Raw genomic sequence first — 16,202 nt, forward strand, 5'->3', positions numbered from 1 at the left:
ATAACTATCTGAAAAGATTAAGGACATTCTCTGAGAGTTCCTTCTTTTCCTCTCTAACCATTTCACACCTCTCAGATTCTTTTGCTCCTATTTACTCCTCTACCCCTATCTCACATGAAAAGGTAATGCTTCTCCTTGCCAATGCAAACATTTTTACATGCACAAATGCTACCATTTTGTCCTTTCTTCTCCAGAAGTGGCCACTATATCATTCCTATTCTCTCACCATTCTTCTCTTTCTACTAATTGTTTCACTATTGCCTGAAAAACCTGTTCAGGTCTCCCCAATCCTCATAAAGCTCTCATTTTAATCTATCCATCTCTGCTAGTTACTCTTCCATGTCTCTCCTCCATTTTGTGGCTAAATACCTTAAGAAAGTAATTTACAGTTAGTGCCTCCATTTCCTTTCTTTTCATTCTTTTAACTCTCTCAAGCCTGATTTCTGATATCATCCAACTGAAAACCCTTTCTCCAAAGTTATTGATCATCTTCAAATCTCCAAATTTAATAGCCTCTTTTCAATCATCATCTTTTATAACCTTTCTGTGGTAACTGACCTTTTCAATCACTCTCTTCTCTTTGATGTACTCTTCTCTCTGTGTTTTTATGATGTTACTTTCTCCTAGTTCTCCTCATAACTGTCTGATTACTTCTTCACAGTCTCTTTTGCTAGATCTTCTTAGATAACACTCTTGGTCTCTGTAGGCTGGAACCTCTTCATTTTTCCTTGAATTCTTTTTCATCATTTCACCCTCTAAACTACTTTACCATTAGCAGTGCTTCAATTATCATCTCTATGCTAATGATTCCCATACCTACCTCTCCAGCCCTAACCTCCTGACCTTAAGTCTTGCATCTCCAACTACCTATTGGACATCTTAAAATGTATTTCCCATAAGCATCTTAAACTCAGAATGTCCATATCTGAACTCATTCTCTTTTCCCTCAAATCATCCCCTCTTCCTAACTTTCCTTTTACTGTTGAGAGTACTATGTTCTCTCAGTCATTCAGGCTTGCAACCCCTGTATCTTCTTCTACTCCACTCTTTATTCTTTATCAAGACCCTGCCTCCAACCACTCCAGTCTGTTGCCAAGTGCATTTAATTCTTTCTTCATAATATGTTTTCTATAAATCCTGCCCCTCTCTTCTTTGATACTGCCAACGCTCTGATTTAGAGCCTTATCACCTCACACTTTCTTTGCCTCAAGTCTCAGCTTTCTCTAATCCGTCTGCCACTCAGATGTTAAATAAATCATCCTAAATCACAGTTTGGCATGTCACTCCAATCCCCATCTTAATAAACTTCAGTGATTCCCTGTTGCCTCTAAGTTCACATATGAAATCTTCTATCTGACTTTTAAATTCCTTCTTAATCTGACTTCTTCCTACCTTTCCAATTTTCTTATATCTTATTATCCTTCATGCCTGTTTTGATCTAGAGATACTATCCTCTCTGCTGCTCCTTGTAGAAGGCACTCTCTATCACTTCTGGGTTGTTTTTTTTTTAACTGAGAAACCTCCATTCCTGGAATTTTTCTTGTCATCTCTATGTATTGGCTTCTCTGACTTCTTTAAGGTCCTAGCTAAAATCCCACCACCTGTTTGAACACTTTTCTCATCCCCATAAATGTTCATGCCTTCCCTCTAAGATTATATCCAATTTATCCTGTAGATAGTTTTTTTTAATACATCTTCATTTGTATATTCTCTCCACCATTAGACTGTATGTTCCTTTAGAGGACAGGCCATCTTTTTGCCTTTCTTTGAATACTCAACACAGCACAGAGCATGGCAATTGATAGGCACTTAATAGACAATGACTTTTTTTTTCATTTGTGGTCACATAGTTTGCCCATTCTTATAGCTTACTATTTGTCTGACCTTGGACAAGATGCTTACTAGCTGTGTGATGCTGGGCAAATCACATGATATCTTTGGACCCCACTTTCCACCTCTATAAAAAGAGGATATTGGACTCAATGAGCTCCAAAGTTGTAGTTTAAGAAAAAAATGTCCTTAGTCCTAATTCTGAGATGTCATATGAATACATGTTTCCTATGGCTATGGTAGTCACAAAATAATATTATTAACAGTCAGAAATCTCTTTGCTAGCAGCATGAGGGAAATGATGAAGAGCAAGTCCTCCAAAACTCCAGAGTTTACTCCCACAGTTGACTGACCCAGAGTGAGACCAGTTATGCTCTTCATTGAGACCATAAAGGCAGAGCTGATCATCAGTTACCTTCATCTAGTGGTCAATGCCTCCTTTAATTTTTTCTAGGATCTGAAAATAATTTTTTTATTTTAGTTGATGAATAGAAACCTTTGTTTATATCTTTACTTCCAATACTTAAAATGATCTATCAAATGATACTAAGGGAAGAATGGATCACACTTCTAACTTCTAACACAGATTTTAATTCAATTCTCTTCTGAGAATATAGATCTACAATGTAGCTCTATTTTTGTTTTCACAGGAACCAAGGGAAATGTGTGGAAGGTATGGTGGAGATCTTTGACATGTTGCTGGCTACATCCTCTCGCTTTCGAATGATGAATCTCCAGGGGGAAGAGTTTGTGTGCCTCAAGTCCATTATCTTACTTAATTCTGGTGAGTTGGTGACATGGGGAATAGAGTGCCAAGTTGAGGAAAGACAGCTGTCTTTGTTGCATTTTTCACCCAGACATAGTACATCCACTTGAAGGGGGAAGTGGTTTAAATTGAAAGAAGCAGCCAACTATTTCTTATCTGAATTGAGTCAAAGAAATTGAAGTTGTACTGGTCATATCCAAGAAGTCAAATGGGCATTGAAGTACTGAAGAAAACATTCTTTTTTGTCAGAAAGATTACTACCTTTTTCAGTTATCAAGAAAAAATTTTTATGGGTACACATCACATATACTTTTGCAAAGTGCAGAATTGATGATCCCATTAGGAAATGATGGACCACTGCAAACTCTCAGTCATAAAAAAAAGGAACATATTTGAGAGTGACAACAGTCTTGCTAAAAAATGTCAGGATGAGAAGCCTAGCTGGATTAGAAAGAGGGCATTAGAAGGAACCAGAGCCTAAAACACTGGAATGCAGTGAATTGGTCCAGCTAAAAGGAGTGTTTTTCATTTTGTCTATGGAGTCTAATTCCATGGTCTCCTCCTATTTATTCATTTTAGAAAGCTTAGCTAAGAGCGGCATCTGTTTTTTTTATGCTGAGGCTGGCTGATATATAAAGAGTCATTTTAGGTCACACAGATGGAATCTACAGCTCAGCCCAAATTAGTGTTCAGGCTCCTCCCAAATCCTGATCTTAGGATGTAAGCACTAGAATCAATGATAGCCTCTAGAACATGAAAACCAACCGCTATTTATAAAGTGTAATATAAAAAAATCCACCTCTTGGTTATGTATGCATCCTGCCCCCATGAATACCTCAAGAACATCCTGTTTTGGGTTCCTTAAGTCCTGAATCAACTAATTTTTTGCCCCATTTGCCAAAACCCATGGCTCTAAGGATCCCATCCATAAAGCCGTGGAGAATGCACATGTAGCTCTCTCCAACCTGATATCTTTTTTGATGTTTTATAGCTGTCTGATCAATATGAATCCCTTTCTATGTTCCCTGAGCCATTTTTGAATGGAAGCAAAATAATTTCCCACTTCTCCTCACTGCCAATGCTAGTAGCCTACATTACTCAGTGGTTATCATGGCAATCACACTCACTTATCAACTGATAAATGGAAATCTATGCTATTACCTTAGCCGAGGCATGAAATACTGGACCAAAGTTACATGGGTAAAATAAAAAAATCTATTCTATACTAAGGAAGTGATTACCACTTGATTCAAGTTTCTGGTTCCACTCACATACATTGTGCTTTTCATTTTGATCATTTGTCCTGCATAGTGAAGGGTCCAGATCCCACAATTGCTTTTTAGTAGGACGAGAGTTCTGGGAGCAGTGCCATTCGGCTAGACAGTGCCAGGTCTTGAACCTGCTCCTTCTTAGATGGAGAGCCTGGCAAATACTGATAGGTTCTGAGTGGGCAATCTGGCTAACTTCAGTGAAAGCAGGATTTTTTTCAAGTATTGGGCTTTCTCTCCCCACTCATCCTGTTAACCAGGAAATAATGCTTAGATAGGAAATGAAATTATCCAGGACTGGATAATCAATGCTAGATTATGTTCTGGTCTTGGGGAATCAAAAGAATGGATCAGAATCAATCTAGTCTTTTGCCTAAACTGTTGTTTTGTTCACATGAAAGGTTTTCATTTCATTTTAATGCTGAATAAGAAAGTAAGTCATTTGTTATCAGCAGATCAGATTGTATTTGTTTTGGAGCTATACAAAGCCTAGATTTTTTAAAAGCAATTCTTCACATTTTTCTTTCTTTTTTTTTTTAAAGATATGCCAAAGAGAAGGCTTTGGTAAACTCAGAATCACTGATCACAATCAGATTTGGAATTAAGCTTACTGTCTTCTTATACAAGTCAAGGCTTCTTCATTCTTGCTGGTCTTATTCCATTATCCATTCATTTCCCATTTCTTTGATGCCACTCTGAGATAATGCTGGAACTCCTTTGAGCTTCACTTGCAGCCCTCTAGAGGGATCAAAAGCCTGCTTTCAAGATATGACACTGTACATTGAGAAATTTTTAAAAATACATCCCTAAGATACCAGGCAACATCTTATCTCTCATATCAAGGACAATGCACAAAAGTAATGAATAACAGTAGTGAAACAGTAGTTTCACTAGCTCAATAAATAAAACAAGATCTATCTCGCTAGTCCCATAATAAATGAAATGAACCTCACCACTACAAAAACTTACCACTATAAAATTGAGCTGTCATTTAAAAGAATAGATTTTCTATTATGTGATCAAGTATTGCTCCAAGTGCCCCATGCTATTCCTGAAAATCAAGGTTAAGAAGAATAAATACGTGAATTACATAGGCAACTTACATGTTATGGGACTCCTTTTTGGAGGAACAAAAGTCAATCAATGAAAGGTTAGGGTAATCATACCAACACTAGTTCTCATCTCCAGAAATGGAAAATTATAAAAACAAACGCAATCAAGGAAAGAAGGTAAGGAGATCAGGTGTGGAAGACGCATGAAGAGATTTATACTTCTATTTCAAGTGGCACCTTAGTCTGACTGTACCCAACAATCCCATAGGCAGGAAAGAAAGATAGTAAAGATGTTCAAACAAGTAGTTTTTGGTGTGGTGATCATTGCAATCATTGCCTGCTATTGGGTAAACCATATACTATGCAGCAAGATAACCCAAATGATAGTGGAAACTGTGGATGATATTAGTAATGTTACAATGACTGTTTTACAATTACCATTTTAACATGAATTGGTTTTCTGGCAACTCCTAGCACAAGTATATGTAATCTTTATGGCTGTGTGGTAGACTCTAACCCAAGTGAGGAAAATTTTCAGATTCATGGTACCCCTTAAAGCAGAGAAGGTTATGGCCATTGACAACTTAGACGACATGATTAAGGCAGTGTTTGAACAACTCATTAAGGAAAAAGGTTTAGATCTAGTTACGGGCAAGAACAATGGGCAATCAGAGAATGAACCTCAGGAAACTGAAGGTAGCAGTGGAAATGAGAACCAGGCTGCTAGTGCCCCTGAAAAAATATGCCCATTGAAGGAAGTCACCAAGCTAACAACTAATGCTGGTGTTATTCACTCAAAATCCCATAGGCAAGTTCTCAGGAACTCAAGTTCATAAAAAGTTGTTTTCCAAAATTTGTGGACAATCCTTTTAAGTCCCACAAGTAGCTTAAAAGGGCATTTTGGATCTTTGATCCAGATTTCGAGGATGTTGAATTTCTTTTGTCTGAACTGTTCAGCCCCCATGAACAAAGGCAATTTCTGGAGAAGACTAGATCTGACAGAAATTTGACCAGCTGGCCAACAGCAGATGAAAGAGGGGATATGGACTTTGTAAATCCAACTGCCATGCCATACCTTAGATGGTGCAGAGAGGATTTATTGCAAGCCACTAAATTATGCTATTCTAAGTCAAAGGCATGGGCCAAACATGACAAGATCAGGCAGGATAAAGGGGAACATCCTGCCACATACATAGACTGCCTGTCAGAGATGGCAGAGTCAATTTTGGGTCTAGAAGCAGATACTGAAGAGATGGCTGGTCATTTACATAGGCAATTTCTTAGGGGATGCACACCCAATTTGAAAGTATTTTTCAAGAACTATTTCCCTAAGTGCGACTCAGTTTCACTGATTGAGTTGAGAGAGGTGGCAAGTTACCTACATGAAAATAATTTAGAACAGAGTAAGCAAGTCCAAGACTTGAAAGATAAGTTAGAGAGGACAGAGAATGATTTAAAACAAAAGGAAATTGAAGAAATTAAAAATCTGAACACACACAACATCTTCTCAAAAGATACTGACTTACAGGGCAAGACCAGTGCAAAGAGAAACTAGGGAGTGTTTCTTTTGCCACCAGAAAGGCCACTTGATCAGTAACTGTTTTTTAAAAAGGAAACATGAGAGTAATAACAGAGACAAACAGAATGCACAAACTAGGTACAAGAAGTCCACCTGCTGTTCACATTGTAAGTTAAAGTCCTCACAGCAAGCTCCAGACTTAAATGAGATGCAAAGGGTCATAGAAACTGGAGCAAAACCAAAGTATTCAGATATCGTTAGAAGAGAGTTATTATGCCAAGCCCATAAGTTATTTAGTGTGACAAATAGTAGGAATAATGACGAGGCCTCAGTTGAAAATAATAGTAAAAACTTGGGAAATAGTGAAAATTTGGTGCAAAGATGTGAATCTGTGAATGATAGCCAATGCAATAAGACAATGTTATTTATATAAGGCAGAGGTCTCCCCTTGATGAGAAAGCCCACCAAAACCAACCAGCACTCTCAAGGTCTTTAGCCAGCCGCAACTGCCCCATAGAGAGCATTCCCTCGTCCCCTCCCCCTCTTCAGCTCAATTGCCACTCCTGGGAACATTCTGTTTTAGAATCTTCATCTTGATTGACAAGACAGGTCCCCAGCTTAGTCTCTTGCATCTTGGCTTGTCCTTCAAAACCTTTTTTCTCTTCATGCCTCTTCCACACAGGGCCCACTAAAGGCAGGCACCTGAGATGGGTCTGAGTAGTTAGTGGTTCCTAAAGGCATACCTGGCAGAAATCATAAGAGAAAGGAAACAGGAAACCGGGACCTGAACATTCTGCCCAAACTCTCCAAATATAACAGGCTCAGATTTCCCCAATGGCCACTCTCTGAGAATTTTCATTTTGCTTTATTTATATTGGTTTTAACTTTGGATTAGAGGAGAAGAGATATCCTAGAATTAGTTTCCCTGAAAGGCAAGAAGATCCCTCAAATACCCAATGCATTAGAGCTAAATTTAGTATTCAGGGAAAGGGCCCATGATATTCATCATGGCTTGATTGTGCTGTAGGAAAAATAATTTAATTAATTACCCCATTCTCCAAAACCAAGTTTTGTCCACTGTGTGTCCCAACCCTTCACTTTTCTACCTCTTTTTAAATAACAAAGCTCTTCCTGATTAGGCCTGATATATATTCACTGACCTTTACTAAGAAGGAAATTAATATGTCCAAAAATGGTCCATGATGTTTTTAGATAGCTCTCCTTGTTAGAATGTCAATGAGTCCATCAATTAACAAACATTTATTAAAGTCCTAATGTGTGTTAGATGCTAGATGCAAAGACAAAAGTAAAATTGGCCTTCTCTCCAATATACTTACATCCTATCAAGAAACAAAACATATACTTTCAAAAGAACATAAGAGATATTTAAATTTTTCAAGGGGAATTTGGATGGGAGAAAATCACTAGATACAGAAAGTCTTATTGTAGAAATTGGGACTTTTAGGGGGTAGAAGAGAAGATAAAACACATTTCTCACACAGAAGGTAGACTAAAAAAGCCAGAGAGATGGAGTACTGTGTCTGAGGAGTAGCAATAATATTTCCAAGTCTGGATTGTATGAAGCAGAGAGATATATAAAATGAAGGGAAAGGAAATTAGAGCTAAGTTGTATAAGGCTTAAAATATCAAGCAAATGAATCTGTATATGAATCAAGGGATACTGAGAGCCACATTCTAATGGCAACTGTATATTACTCTCTTTGTATCTTCTGCATATTGTTCCCAGATACTCATTTTATCCTCATATGTTATGAATCTAGGGATACTGAGAGTCATATTCTAATGGCAACTGTATAATAGTTTCTTTGTATGTTCTTCATATTGTTCCCAGATATTCATTTTATCCTCATATGGCATGACTTTGAGTCCCCTAAGCATTCCTCTCACCCTCCTCTACATACTCTCCAGATTATCAGTGCCCTTCTTCAAATTACTATTCAGAAGTCAATCCAGGATTCCAGCAGTGTCTGATCAGGGTAGACACCAGTGGGACTATCACCTCATACTCCCGAGTACCTCTGTTAGGTATAGACTAAGGTTGCATTAGCTTTTTTTTTTTTTTTAGCTGTAATATCACACATTGACTTATTTTGACCTCATATTTACCTATAATCCTTACAACTTTTTCAGACTCACTGCCATCAAGGTGGTCAGTTTATTGATGGGCCCATCTCCTAGTGATTTGCCTCTCCATAATTCTAGGAAAGACATTGGAAAATAGATTTAATTAGGCATGATTGGGTTGTGATGTGTATCATTAGATGGAACTTCAAAATCAATGAATCGCTGATCCATTTGGTATAAAACCTATTTCTAGAACTACATGGAAGCACAGACTCTCAGAGTTAGAAGGGACCTCAGGGGCTACCTAGTTTAACACGTATCCAAAAAATTTCTCTGTACAACTTACCCAATAAAGGATTATCCAGCCTTTGTGAAGCTCTATTTCCTGAGGCAGACCAAATTCCCTCAGGATCTTGTTCCTGAAAACAAGACTAAATTTTTCCTTTTGCAACTTTTGCTACTTACTTTTAGTACTGCCCTAAAGATCAAGTAGAACAAAACAATTGTTCTTCCTTGTTTTAGTCCTTTATATACTAGAAGAAAGCTATCCTGCCTCTCTTCTCCAAGACTTATCCAAGATTCTCTCTGATTCTTTCAAATGATCATGAGTTGGCATTATCTCAAGGGCCTTTATGATCTGGATTCTTCCCAGCTTGTCAATGTCTTTATCAAAGGATAGTACCTAGAATCTAATGTAATATTCAAGAAGTTATCTGACCAGAGTTGAATATAGTGAGACTCACCTTCCTACTTCTGTACACTATTTTTCCCTTTAGATCAACTCAGACTACCAATCCTTAGTACAGTGCCTGGAACATAATAGATACATAAAAAACGTTAGTTAACTAATATTAGCCTTCTGGGTTTTTCTATCCCAGTAATTTACACTGACCATATTGTTTCTCATGCTTGCCAGAGACATTATATTCTCCTTTCCTAGATTTATTCCATTTACTCTCCATTTATTCTATGACTATGTAAATCAGAAAATTAGTCTGATGATTTAGAAAGGAAAGTACCAACTATTTAGAACCCCTTGGCTTTGTCAAAGTCAAGTCATGTAGAATTAACTTCATTTTTTAAATAGAGTTGTTGGAATATTAGATCAAAGGACTGCCTTAGATGTAGAATACCTAGATTTTAGCAAAGCAATTAATTGATAGTCTCTCTTTATGAACAAAACGGGAGAATTGTCTTTTGTGGACAATTGATGATTTGATGATAATGGAATGTGTGTTTGTGTGTGTGTGTGTGTGTGTGTGTGTGTGCGCGGCACGCATGAGGACTGTTGCCAGAAAATGATAGCTATCTTCAAGTATTTGAAAAATTGTTATATGGAAGAAAGATTAGACTTCTTCTACCTGGCCTCAGAAGGAAGAAGTAGGAAACAATGGGTAAAGTGGTAAAAATATAACTTTAGACTGGGAAAAACTTCCTAACTTAGAGTTTTCTAAAAGTGGAATGAGCTAACTTAAGAAACAATATCGTTACCAACCAAATGTCTTCATTCAGAAGCTGGATAAGCACATTTTAGGTATATTATGAAGGGAATTCCTATTTTTGTATGGTTGTCACAATCACTAAGATTTCTTCCAATTTAGAGATTCTGTAATTCTACTTGCTTTCTTTTTCTGTCTCTCTCTCTCCATGAATATAGTAGTGAGAAAAAAGATTGTATACATATTCCTACATCTAGAAATTGAGAACATTCCTTAATATAGCAGTTTACAAATATGCAAAACAGCTGGCCACTATCCAATCCTTTGGATTGGGAGGACAAGACCTTTCTGGAGCTGAGCAATCATGGTCAAAGCTAGAAAAAAGGAAACATAAACTGAAAAATCAGTCCAGTTCTTCACCAGCATGCCAAGATTGAAAGACTGAGATGGGCAAGAAGCCTGGGTCCTGGGCAAAGATTCAGATCTGAGAGAGTTTGGAGGAGATTAGGAAACTGGGGGATTGACTATGCATCTGATACAACCTGATCTTCAGAAACTTTAGTCTTTTTATTATAGCAAATTGTTTTCCCTGGGAAGAACTACAAAGCCACCTTCTGACTCAGCCACTTCCATTATGCTATTGACAACATTCCTTCCCTCCATAGTACCTCCCTAAACCTTGGGTCCATGTGTTGTGGAAGGATGTACCAATTTTGGGGCATAAATAGTATGCACTGACTCCGGTTTCTTCTCCTGTTTCCAAACCACAATCATTCCCCTTACTATTAAAATTATTCTCATCACATCCATGAATCAGAGGTAACCTGAAAAAAAAAAACAACAAAAACACTTGTCTTTCTGTGATTATGGACAGAGGATTTGATTTTGAGTTTGATGCAGGAAACAATCATAGAATATGAAATAAGGAGTATCTAGCTAATAAGCCACTAGATAGATGGGTAGTGTACCCTTATCTTATATATGGGTAGTGGCCTTATCTGCCAATTATAGGAATGACTTTTGGCATGGAAGCAATAGGAGGATAATTGAATTTGGTCCCTAGTTTACAAGGTTCCTTGAAAGGGAAATGATGTTTAGATTCCATGTTATATGTTTTTGTGGCTTGTAGGGCAAGTTACAAATTAACCCAGAGCTCTTTCCAGGTAATCAGTGATTACCAGGGAACTGTAGTGCATAGGACCAATGACTGAAAAGTCCTTAGCTGGAACCCTAATTCAAATAGAAGAATGTACTTCAGGTAGTCAGATGGCCTAGTTATTGTGAAAGGAGGTAGCAGAGACAAGATATGATGTTCCTGGATTCAATTTAAGTATTCTTTATGCCTATCTCCTGGACCTTCTTCTTTATTCCCTCTGGACTAATTCATTTGTAAATCTTATGACCCGCCCCCACCCCATCTTCCCTATTACTGTAAAGGTCAAACCTTCATCCTAATCCCCTAGACTATTAAACTGAGTCATCCTGGATTCTTCACTCTTTCTCCTTCCCCCAATCCAAGGTCTTGCCAAAGCTTGCTGATTTTGCCATAGCAATATCTCTCAAATATGCTGCCACTGTTGTCACTCTAGTAAAGGACTTATCACCTCACCCCTTGATTATTGGAAAACTTTGCTGATGGGCTGGCCTGCCTCAAGTCTCCTCCCACTCAAATGGATTCCTCCTTAGGCCACTAAAGTGATTTCCCTAAAAGGTAGGTCTGATCATATTATTCTACTCTACCCCTTATTCAGTGAATTCCAGTGGCTAATAATGGGAAGCTACCTGGAAGGCAGGTGGTATAGTAAAATGCTGTTTTAGAGTCAGGGAGGCTTGAGTTTGAATTCTATGTAGACATTTACTATCTGAATGACCTTAGCCAAGTTACTCAAACTCTTCTCTGCCTCAGTTTATCCATCTGTAAAATGTAGGCAAAAATAGTATCACCTTGGTAGTGTTGTGGTGAAAAATCACCTTTAAAGATTGTTATAATATTAATTTATGGTCACCAAGGAATTTACTTATGAAATTCCTAAAATGAAACACTCAAGTCAGAATGGAGTTTATGGTGGTTTAACCACAATGGGAGTAAGAAAAAAAGGACAGGGAGTGAAGGAGAGAGGAGGAAAGGGAAAAGGTTAACTCAACCTTCTGGCAGAGCCAGAAGGAGTTTAGGCCCTAAGGCCAAGGTAGAAAGGAGAATCAGTCCTTGACTCACATGACCAGTCTGAAGGAAAGCTGTCTGCGGGCCTCCTCTCTGCTCCAGCTCTGTCCACAGGAAGTGAGCAAATTCCAGAGGCTGTTCCCTACCTCACTTCCTGTGCCTCACAAGTGCCAATGGTGGCTCAAGCTTGGCTTAGGACAGCCCAGGTGGGCAGTTAGTTATTTCTGATTTGTCATTGACTAGCACATGCCCATGTACTGTGGGTTTGCACAATTTGGGGTGCTGGACCAAGCAAGATGGAGATTTTATAATTCACAGTAGGCTTTAGAAGTTAAACAAGGGTGAGTTGGAGATTCAGATTAAATTTTTATCAGAATGACTATTGAATGCTAAGACTCAAGGGTTGAGACAAGTATAAACAATAGGTTCTAGAAACAGATTCCAACTGGAAGTCTGTTCTGTGAAAAATATAACAAAAATAATTATTTATACAATTGGTAAAATCCAGTCTATTTTCCTCTCCTACTCACATTGGGATTGCTCATATAATTAGTAACTATCTAAGATATGTATACTCATGAATGAACTCAATGGCATAATTCCATCCAACTACATGTTATGGGCAATAAGTACTTTTCATCCACTTTGTTATTCTTGTTTGGATGTCTGATTTCTTTTGAATGAATTTCGATCTTATTGAAAGGATCCCATAGTGACTTCTGGACTTCAATGCAATTAGTACAATGTTAATAACAGACAGGAACATCTTTAGAATCTCTCTTCTACTTCAATTTTGGGTCATATATTATTTATGACAATTAAAAAAAAAACTTTTGCAAGCAGGTGTCTTTCTGTTTTGTATCTTCCTTGATGTTGATAATCAGCCACTTGTTGAACAAATTTATCTCCATTGTTACTTGTATCTTGGAATCTTGAATTATCTTAAAATTTGCATAGAGATGTCTTGTTTCAGAAAAACCCTAAAGAAGATAAAAGGACTCCACTGTGAGTGCTGATGAAGATAAATCCCATAAAAAAATCAGTTGATTTACTTTTTCACATCTATTTGTTGACTTTCTTTTAATTTCATGGCCATGCCCAATTTTCAAACCCCAAAGCTAGATGCATGGTTTTCCTCATAGGAAATGAAGCTCCCAATTAATGAAATGACAGTTCTCAGATTTCTGTCCATTTTTTCATTTCACTTTATTAAAAGAGTCAATCAAGTCATTTTTCTTCTTGGCTGAAAACACAAGATATCAGACTGATAAAATTCATTTTTTTGGTTTGTTTTTTTTTGTTTTTCCTGTTCACAATAGGCCAGATTCTGGCAAGAAGCAGCATTTGTTTAAGGTTTAATTATAACCAGCTTTCATCACAAAGAATATTTCCTCTTTCCAGAGCTGAACTCTTTGCCCTCCCTCTTTATTATTAGACCAATTACTTAGAGCATTTATATTTTTAAGTTTTTATAACGCAGTGAATCAAAAAGCCCCTATATTTAGACCAAAGAACATTTTTAAAAGCACACTGACTATAAACATAGTTCAGCTGCAGCATCATCACTCAGAGAGAGAGAGAGAGAGAGAGAGAGAGAGAGAGAGAGAGAGAGAGAGAGAGAGAGAGAGGTTAATTCTCATCAGTTTAAGGTATCCAGGAAGAACAGGGCTTAGAGCACAGTGAGGTAGGACTGCTATTGTCAGAGGAGTAGAAAATTTAAAAATATGTATATTATTATACTATCAATAGAGCTTTCTGTTACACTGAGCATCCTCTGTAAATACACTGCTTATTGTCATTTTTTTTCTATTTAAATGCTACTTCATATTTATTAAGTACTTCATAGTCATTTTATTTCTTCTCCATGGCTTGGCTCAATAAGAAGCAAACTAGCCCCTCAAATCTCTGTTCCATGGTATTAATCAAATCCTTGCTTTCAATTATCAGCCTAGTTTTCCTAACTTAATTTCCTTCTCTAAAAATTTACTGTGACAAACTCACTCTAATTTAAAATTGAAGTTTAAAAAAATGATCTGAATGAAGCTGTTTATTGTCTATGGTGGGTAGTTGAGGGGACTGATAAGGTCCCTTGCACCTCTGAAGTTCCATGATTCTGAAATTCTGTAATAGCAGCAACATGTTAGCCAGGCTTTAATATATGAGATGATCTCAACCTCATAGCTTTTCTCTGAACTCTTTTAGTGTTGCTAAGGAACTCGAAAAGCCTTGGATGTTGCCTCAGATGCCCCGAGTCCTATTGGATATTATTTCTTAAAGGGGTCCTTGGGAACTGTAGCCAAAGCTAGAAGCTCATACGTCTTGGAATGTTAGGGAATCTCACTTTGCTCAAATAAAAGAAACTTCTACCAAGAGTCTAATAATTGGGATTTCTTTTGCAATCTAAAGAGATTAATCAAAAACTTGGCATTTAATTACATATAAGGCAGTGTTGGGTTCTGTGAATAAAAAGGTAAAATAAGACATCTTTTGTCCCCAGGAAGCTTTAACGGTGTAATGAGGAACTTATACTCTGTGATAGAATGTAACCTCCTTGAGAGAAGGCATATTTCTTTATCTTTGTATCCTCAATGCCTAGCATAATGCCTGGCATATAGGAGGTGTTTAATAAGTGTTTGTTGATTAATCAACTGGTTAATATATATTTCTGGGAGCAGAGCTACTGAAATCATGGTGAGTGGTTTCCAGAAAGAATCAGGGCCCTGATTCTCCCCCATATCTAGATTTGAGGACCATTTTTCTAACCTCATACTAGGCCATTCTCTCATGAGTATTAAATTAATAATATTGTCTCTCTTTTCAAATTATAAAAGAAAGATTAAGCAACCTAAGCCTTTACTCTACATTGGGAGTCAAAGGAGAGAATGGTCACAAAGTTCACTGTCTTAAGCCTTAAACCAGGCATGCATACATTGCATACATCCTCTCATCTGCAGACTGGGGTCAGCTAAATTAAGTGATATATATATATATATTTCCATATACCCATTCCCTGATAGAAAATCATCTACTACAGAACTGAATATAATGAATCATGAACCAGAACTCAAAATGAACTGCACTGTTTTCCTTAACCCTGATCTTAACAGAACCTAAATATTACCTTTTATCTTAACTGAAGTTTTTTCCCCGTAAAATAAACCAGAACAGAATTTATGCATTTTTTAAAACTATTAAAATGGTACATCAAAATAGTCTAGTACATTTTATAAAACTATTATGCTGGGCCATCAAAAGCATCACCAATCCAGGCCTGAAAACCTATTTCATTCCAGAGTCTCCTGCTGGTACAACTCCCAGCCTCACAGACGAGCTTTCTCTACATTTCTGAAACTGCCATTTCCCTCGATTTGTTACCATTAGGTAACAGAAGGGAAAGAAGGGAGCAAAGAACATGACTTTGCTCTGTTTCTTCCCACCCTCTACAGTAACTCCATTTCACACAAACATTTATTTTTTAGCTTATTCCAGCTTCTTCCCTTAGGGAGCTAGTGACTAATCTTTAGTTGATTAATTTTCAAGATGCCTTGAGTCACAGTTTCTCTCAGCTTCTAATTCATGACTGCCTTCTAGGAGTTATTTTCCCAACCTTTTTTGGTGATGATGTCCTGTTGGATCATGTGATTACATCCATGTGATATCCTTCTATTCACCCCTATACCTTGCTCTAAATACAACAGCAAAGCATAGACTTAAAAAAAATTTTTTTAGTGAAGATTATATTGGATTGCAAGAGAATATGTGCTTGAATTATTTTTTTCAGTTTGTGAAGGGTTTTCAGAGGAATAAGCATGAAATGGAAATCTTTACAAGGTTATTATGCTGCCAAAGTATACATAAAATCATTTTCACATATGTAGGCTCTACTGTTAGTCATTTGAGCATTAGACAAATCATCTTATTAGTGGGATCATTTGTTTTCTACTAATGGTTTATGAATACTTCAGGTTTTATGAGTGTCATAGTGATCATAGTGTAGTATCTACATTTGAGTCCATAAGCAATGTTTGTACAGATGTTGTTTATCTACCCTGGTGCCAATTTTTTCCTGTGATATTATTTGT

At 37.2% G+C, this 16,202-nt stretch overlaps 1 protein-coding gene across 9 annotated transcripts in view; it reads left to right on the forward strand.

Annotated features, from left to right (window-relative positions):
* Nucleotides 1-16,202, forward strand: part of ESR1 (estrogen receptor 1) — a 527,593-nt gene that overhangs the window by 471,357 nt on the left and 40,034 nt on the right. For all 9 annotated transcript variants that reach the window (XM_007484758.2, XM_007484760.3, XM_007484757.2 and 6 more), the window contains one exon: nucleotides 2,481-2,614. In XM_007484758.2, the coding sequence (XP_007484820.1) occupies nucleotides 2,481-2,614 (134 nt within the window). The remainder of the gene's footprint in view (nucleotides 1-2,480; nucleotides 2,615-16,202) is intronic.

Source organism: Monodelphis domestica, chromosome 2 (genome assembly GCF_027887165.1).
Source record: "Monodelphis domestica isolate mMonDom1 chromosome 2, mMonDom1.pri, whole genome shotgun sequence".
NCBI lineage: Eukaryota > Metazoa > Chordata > Mammalia > Didelphimorphia > Didelphidae > Monodelphis > Monodelphis domestica.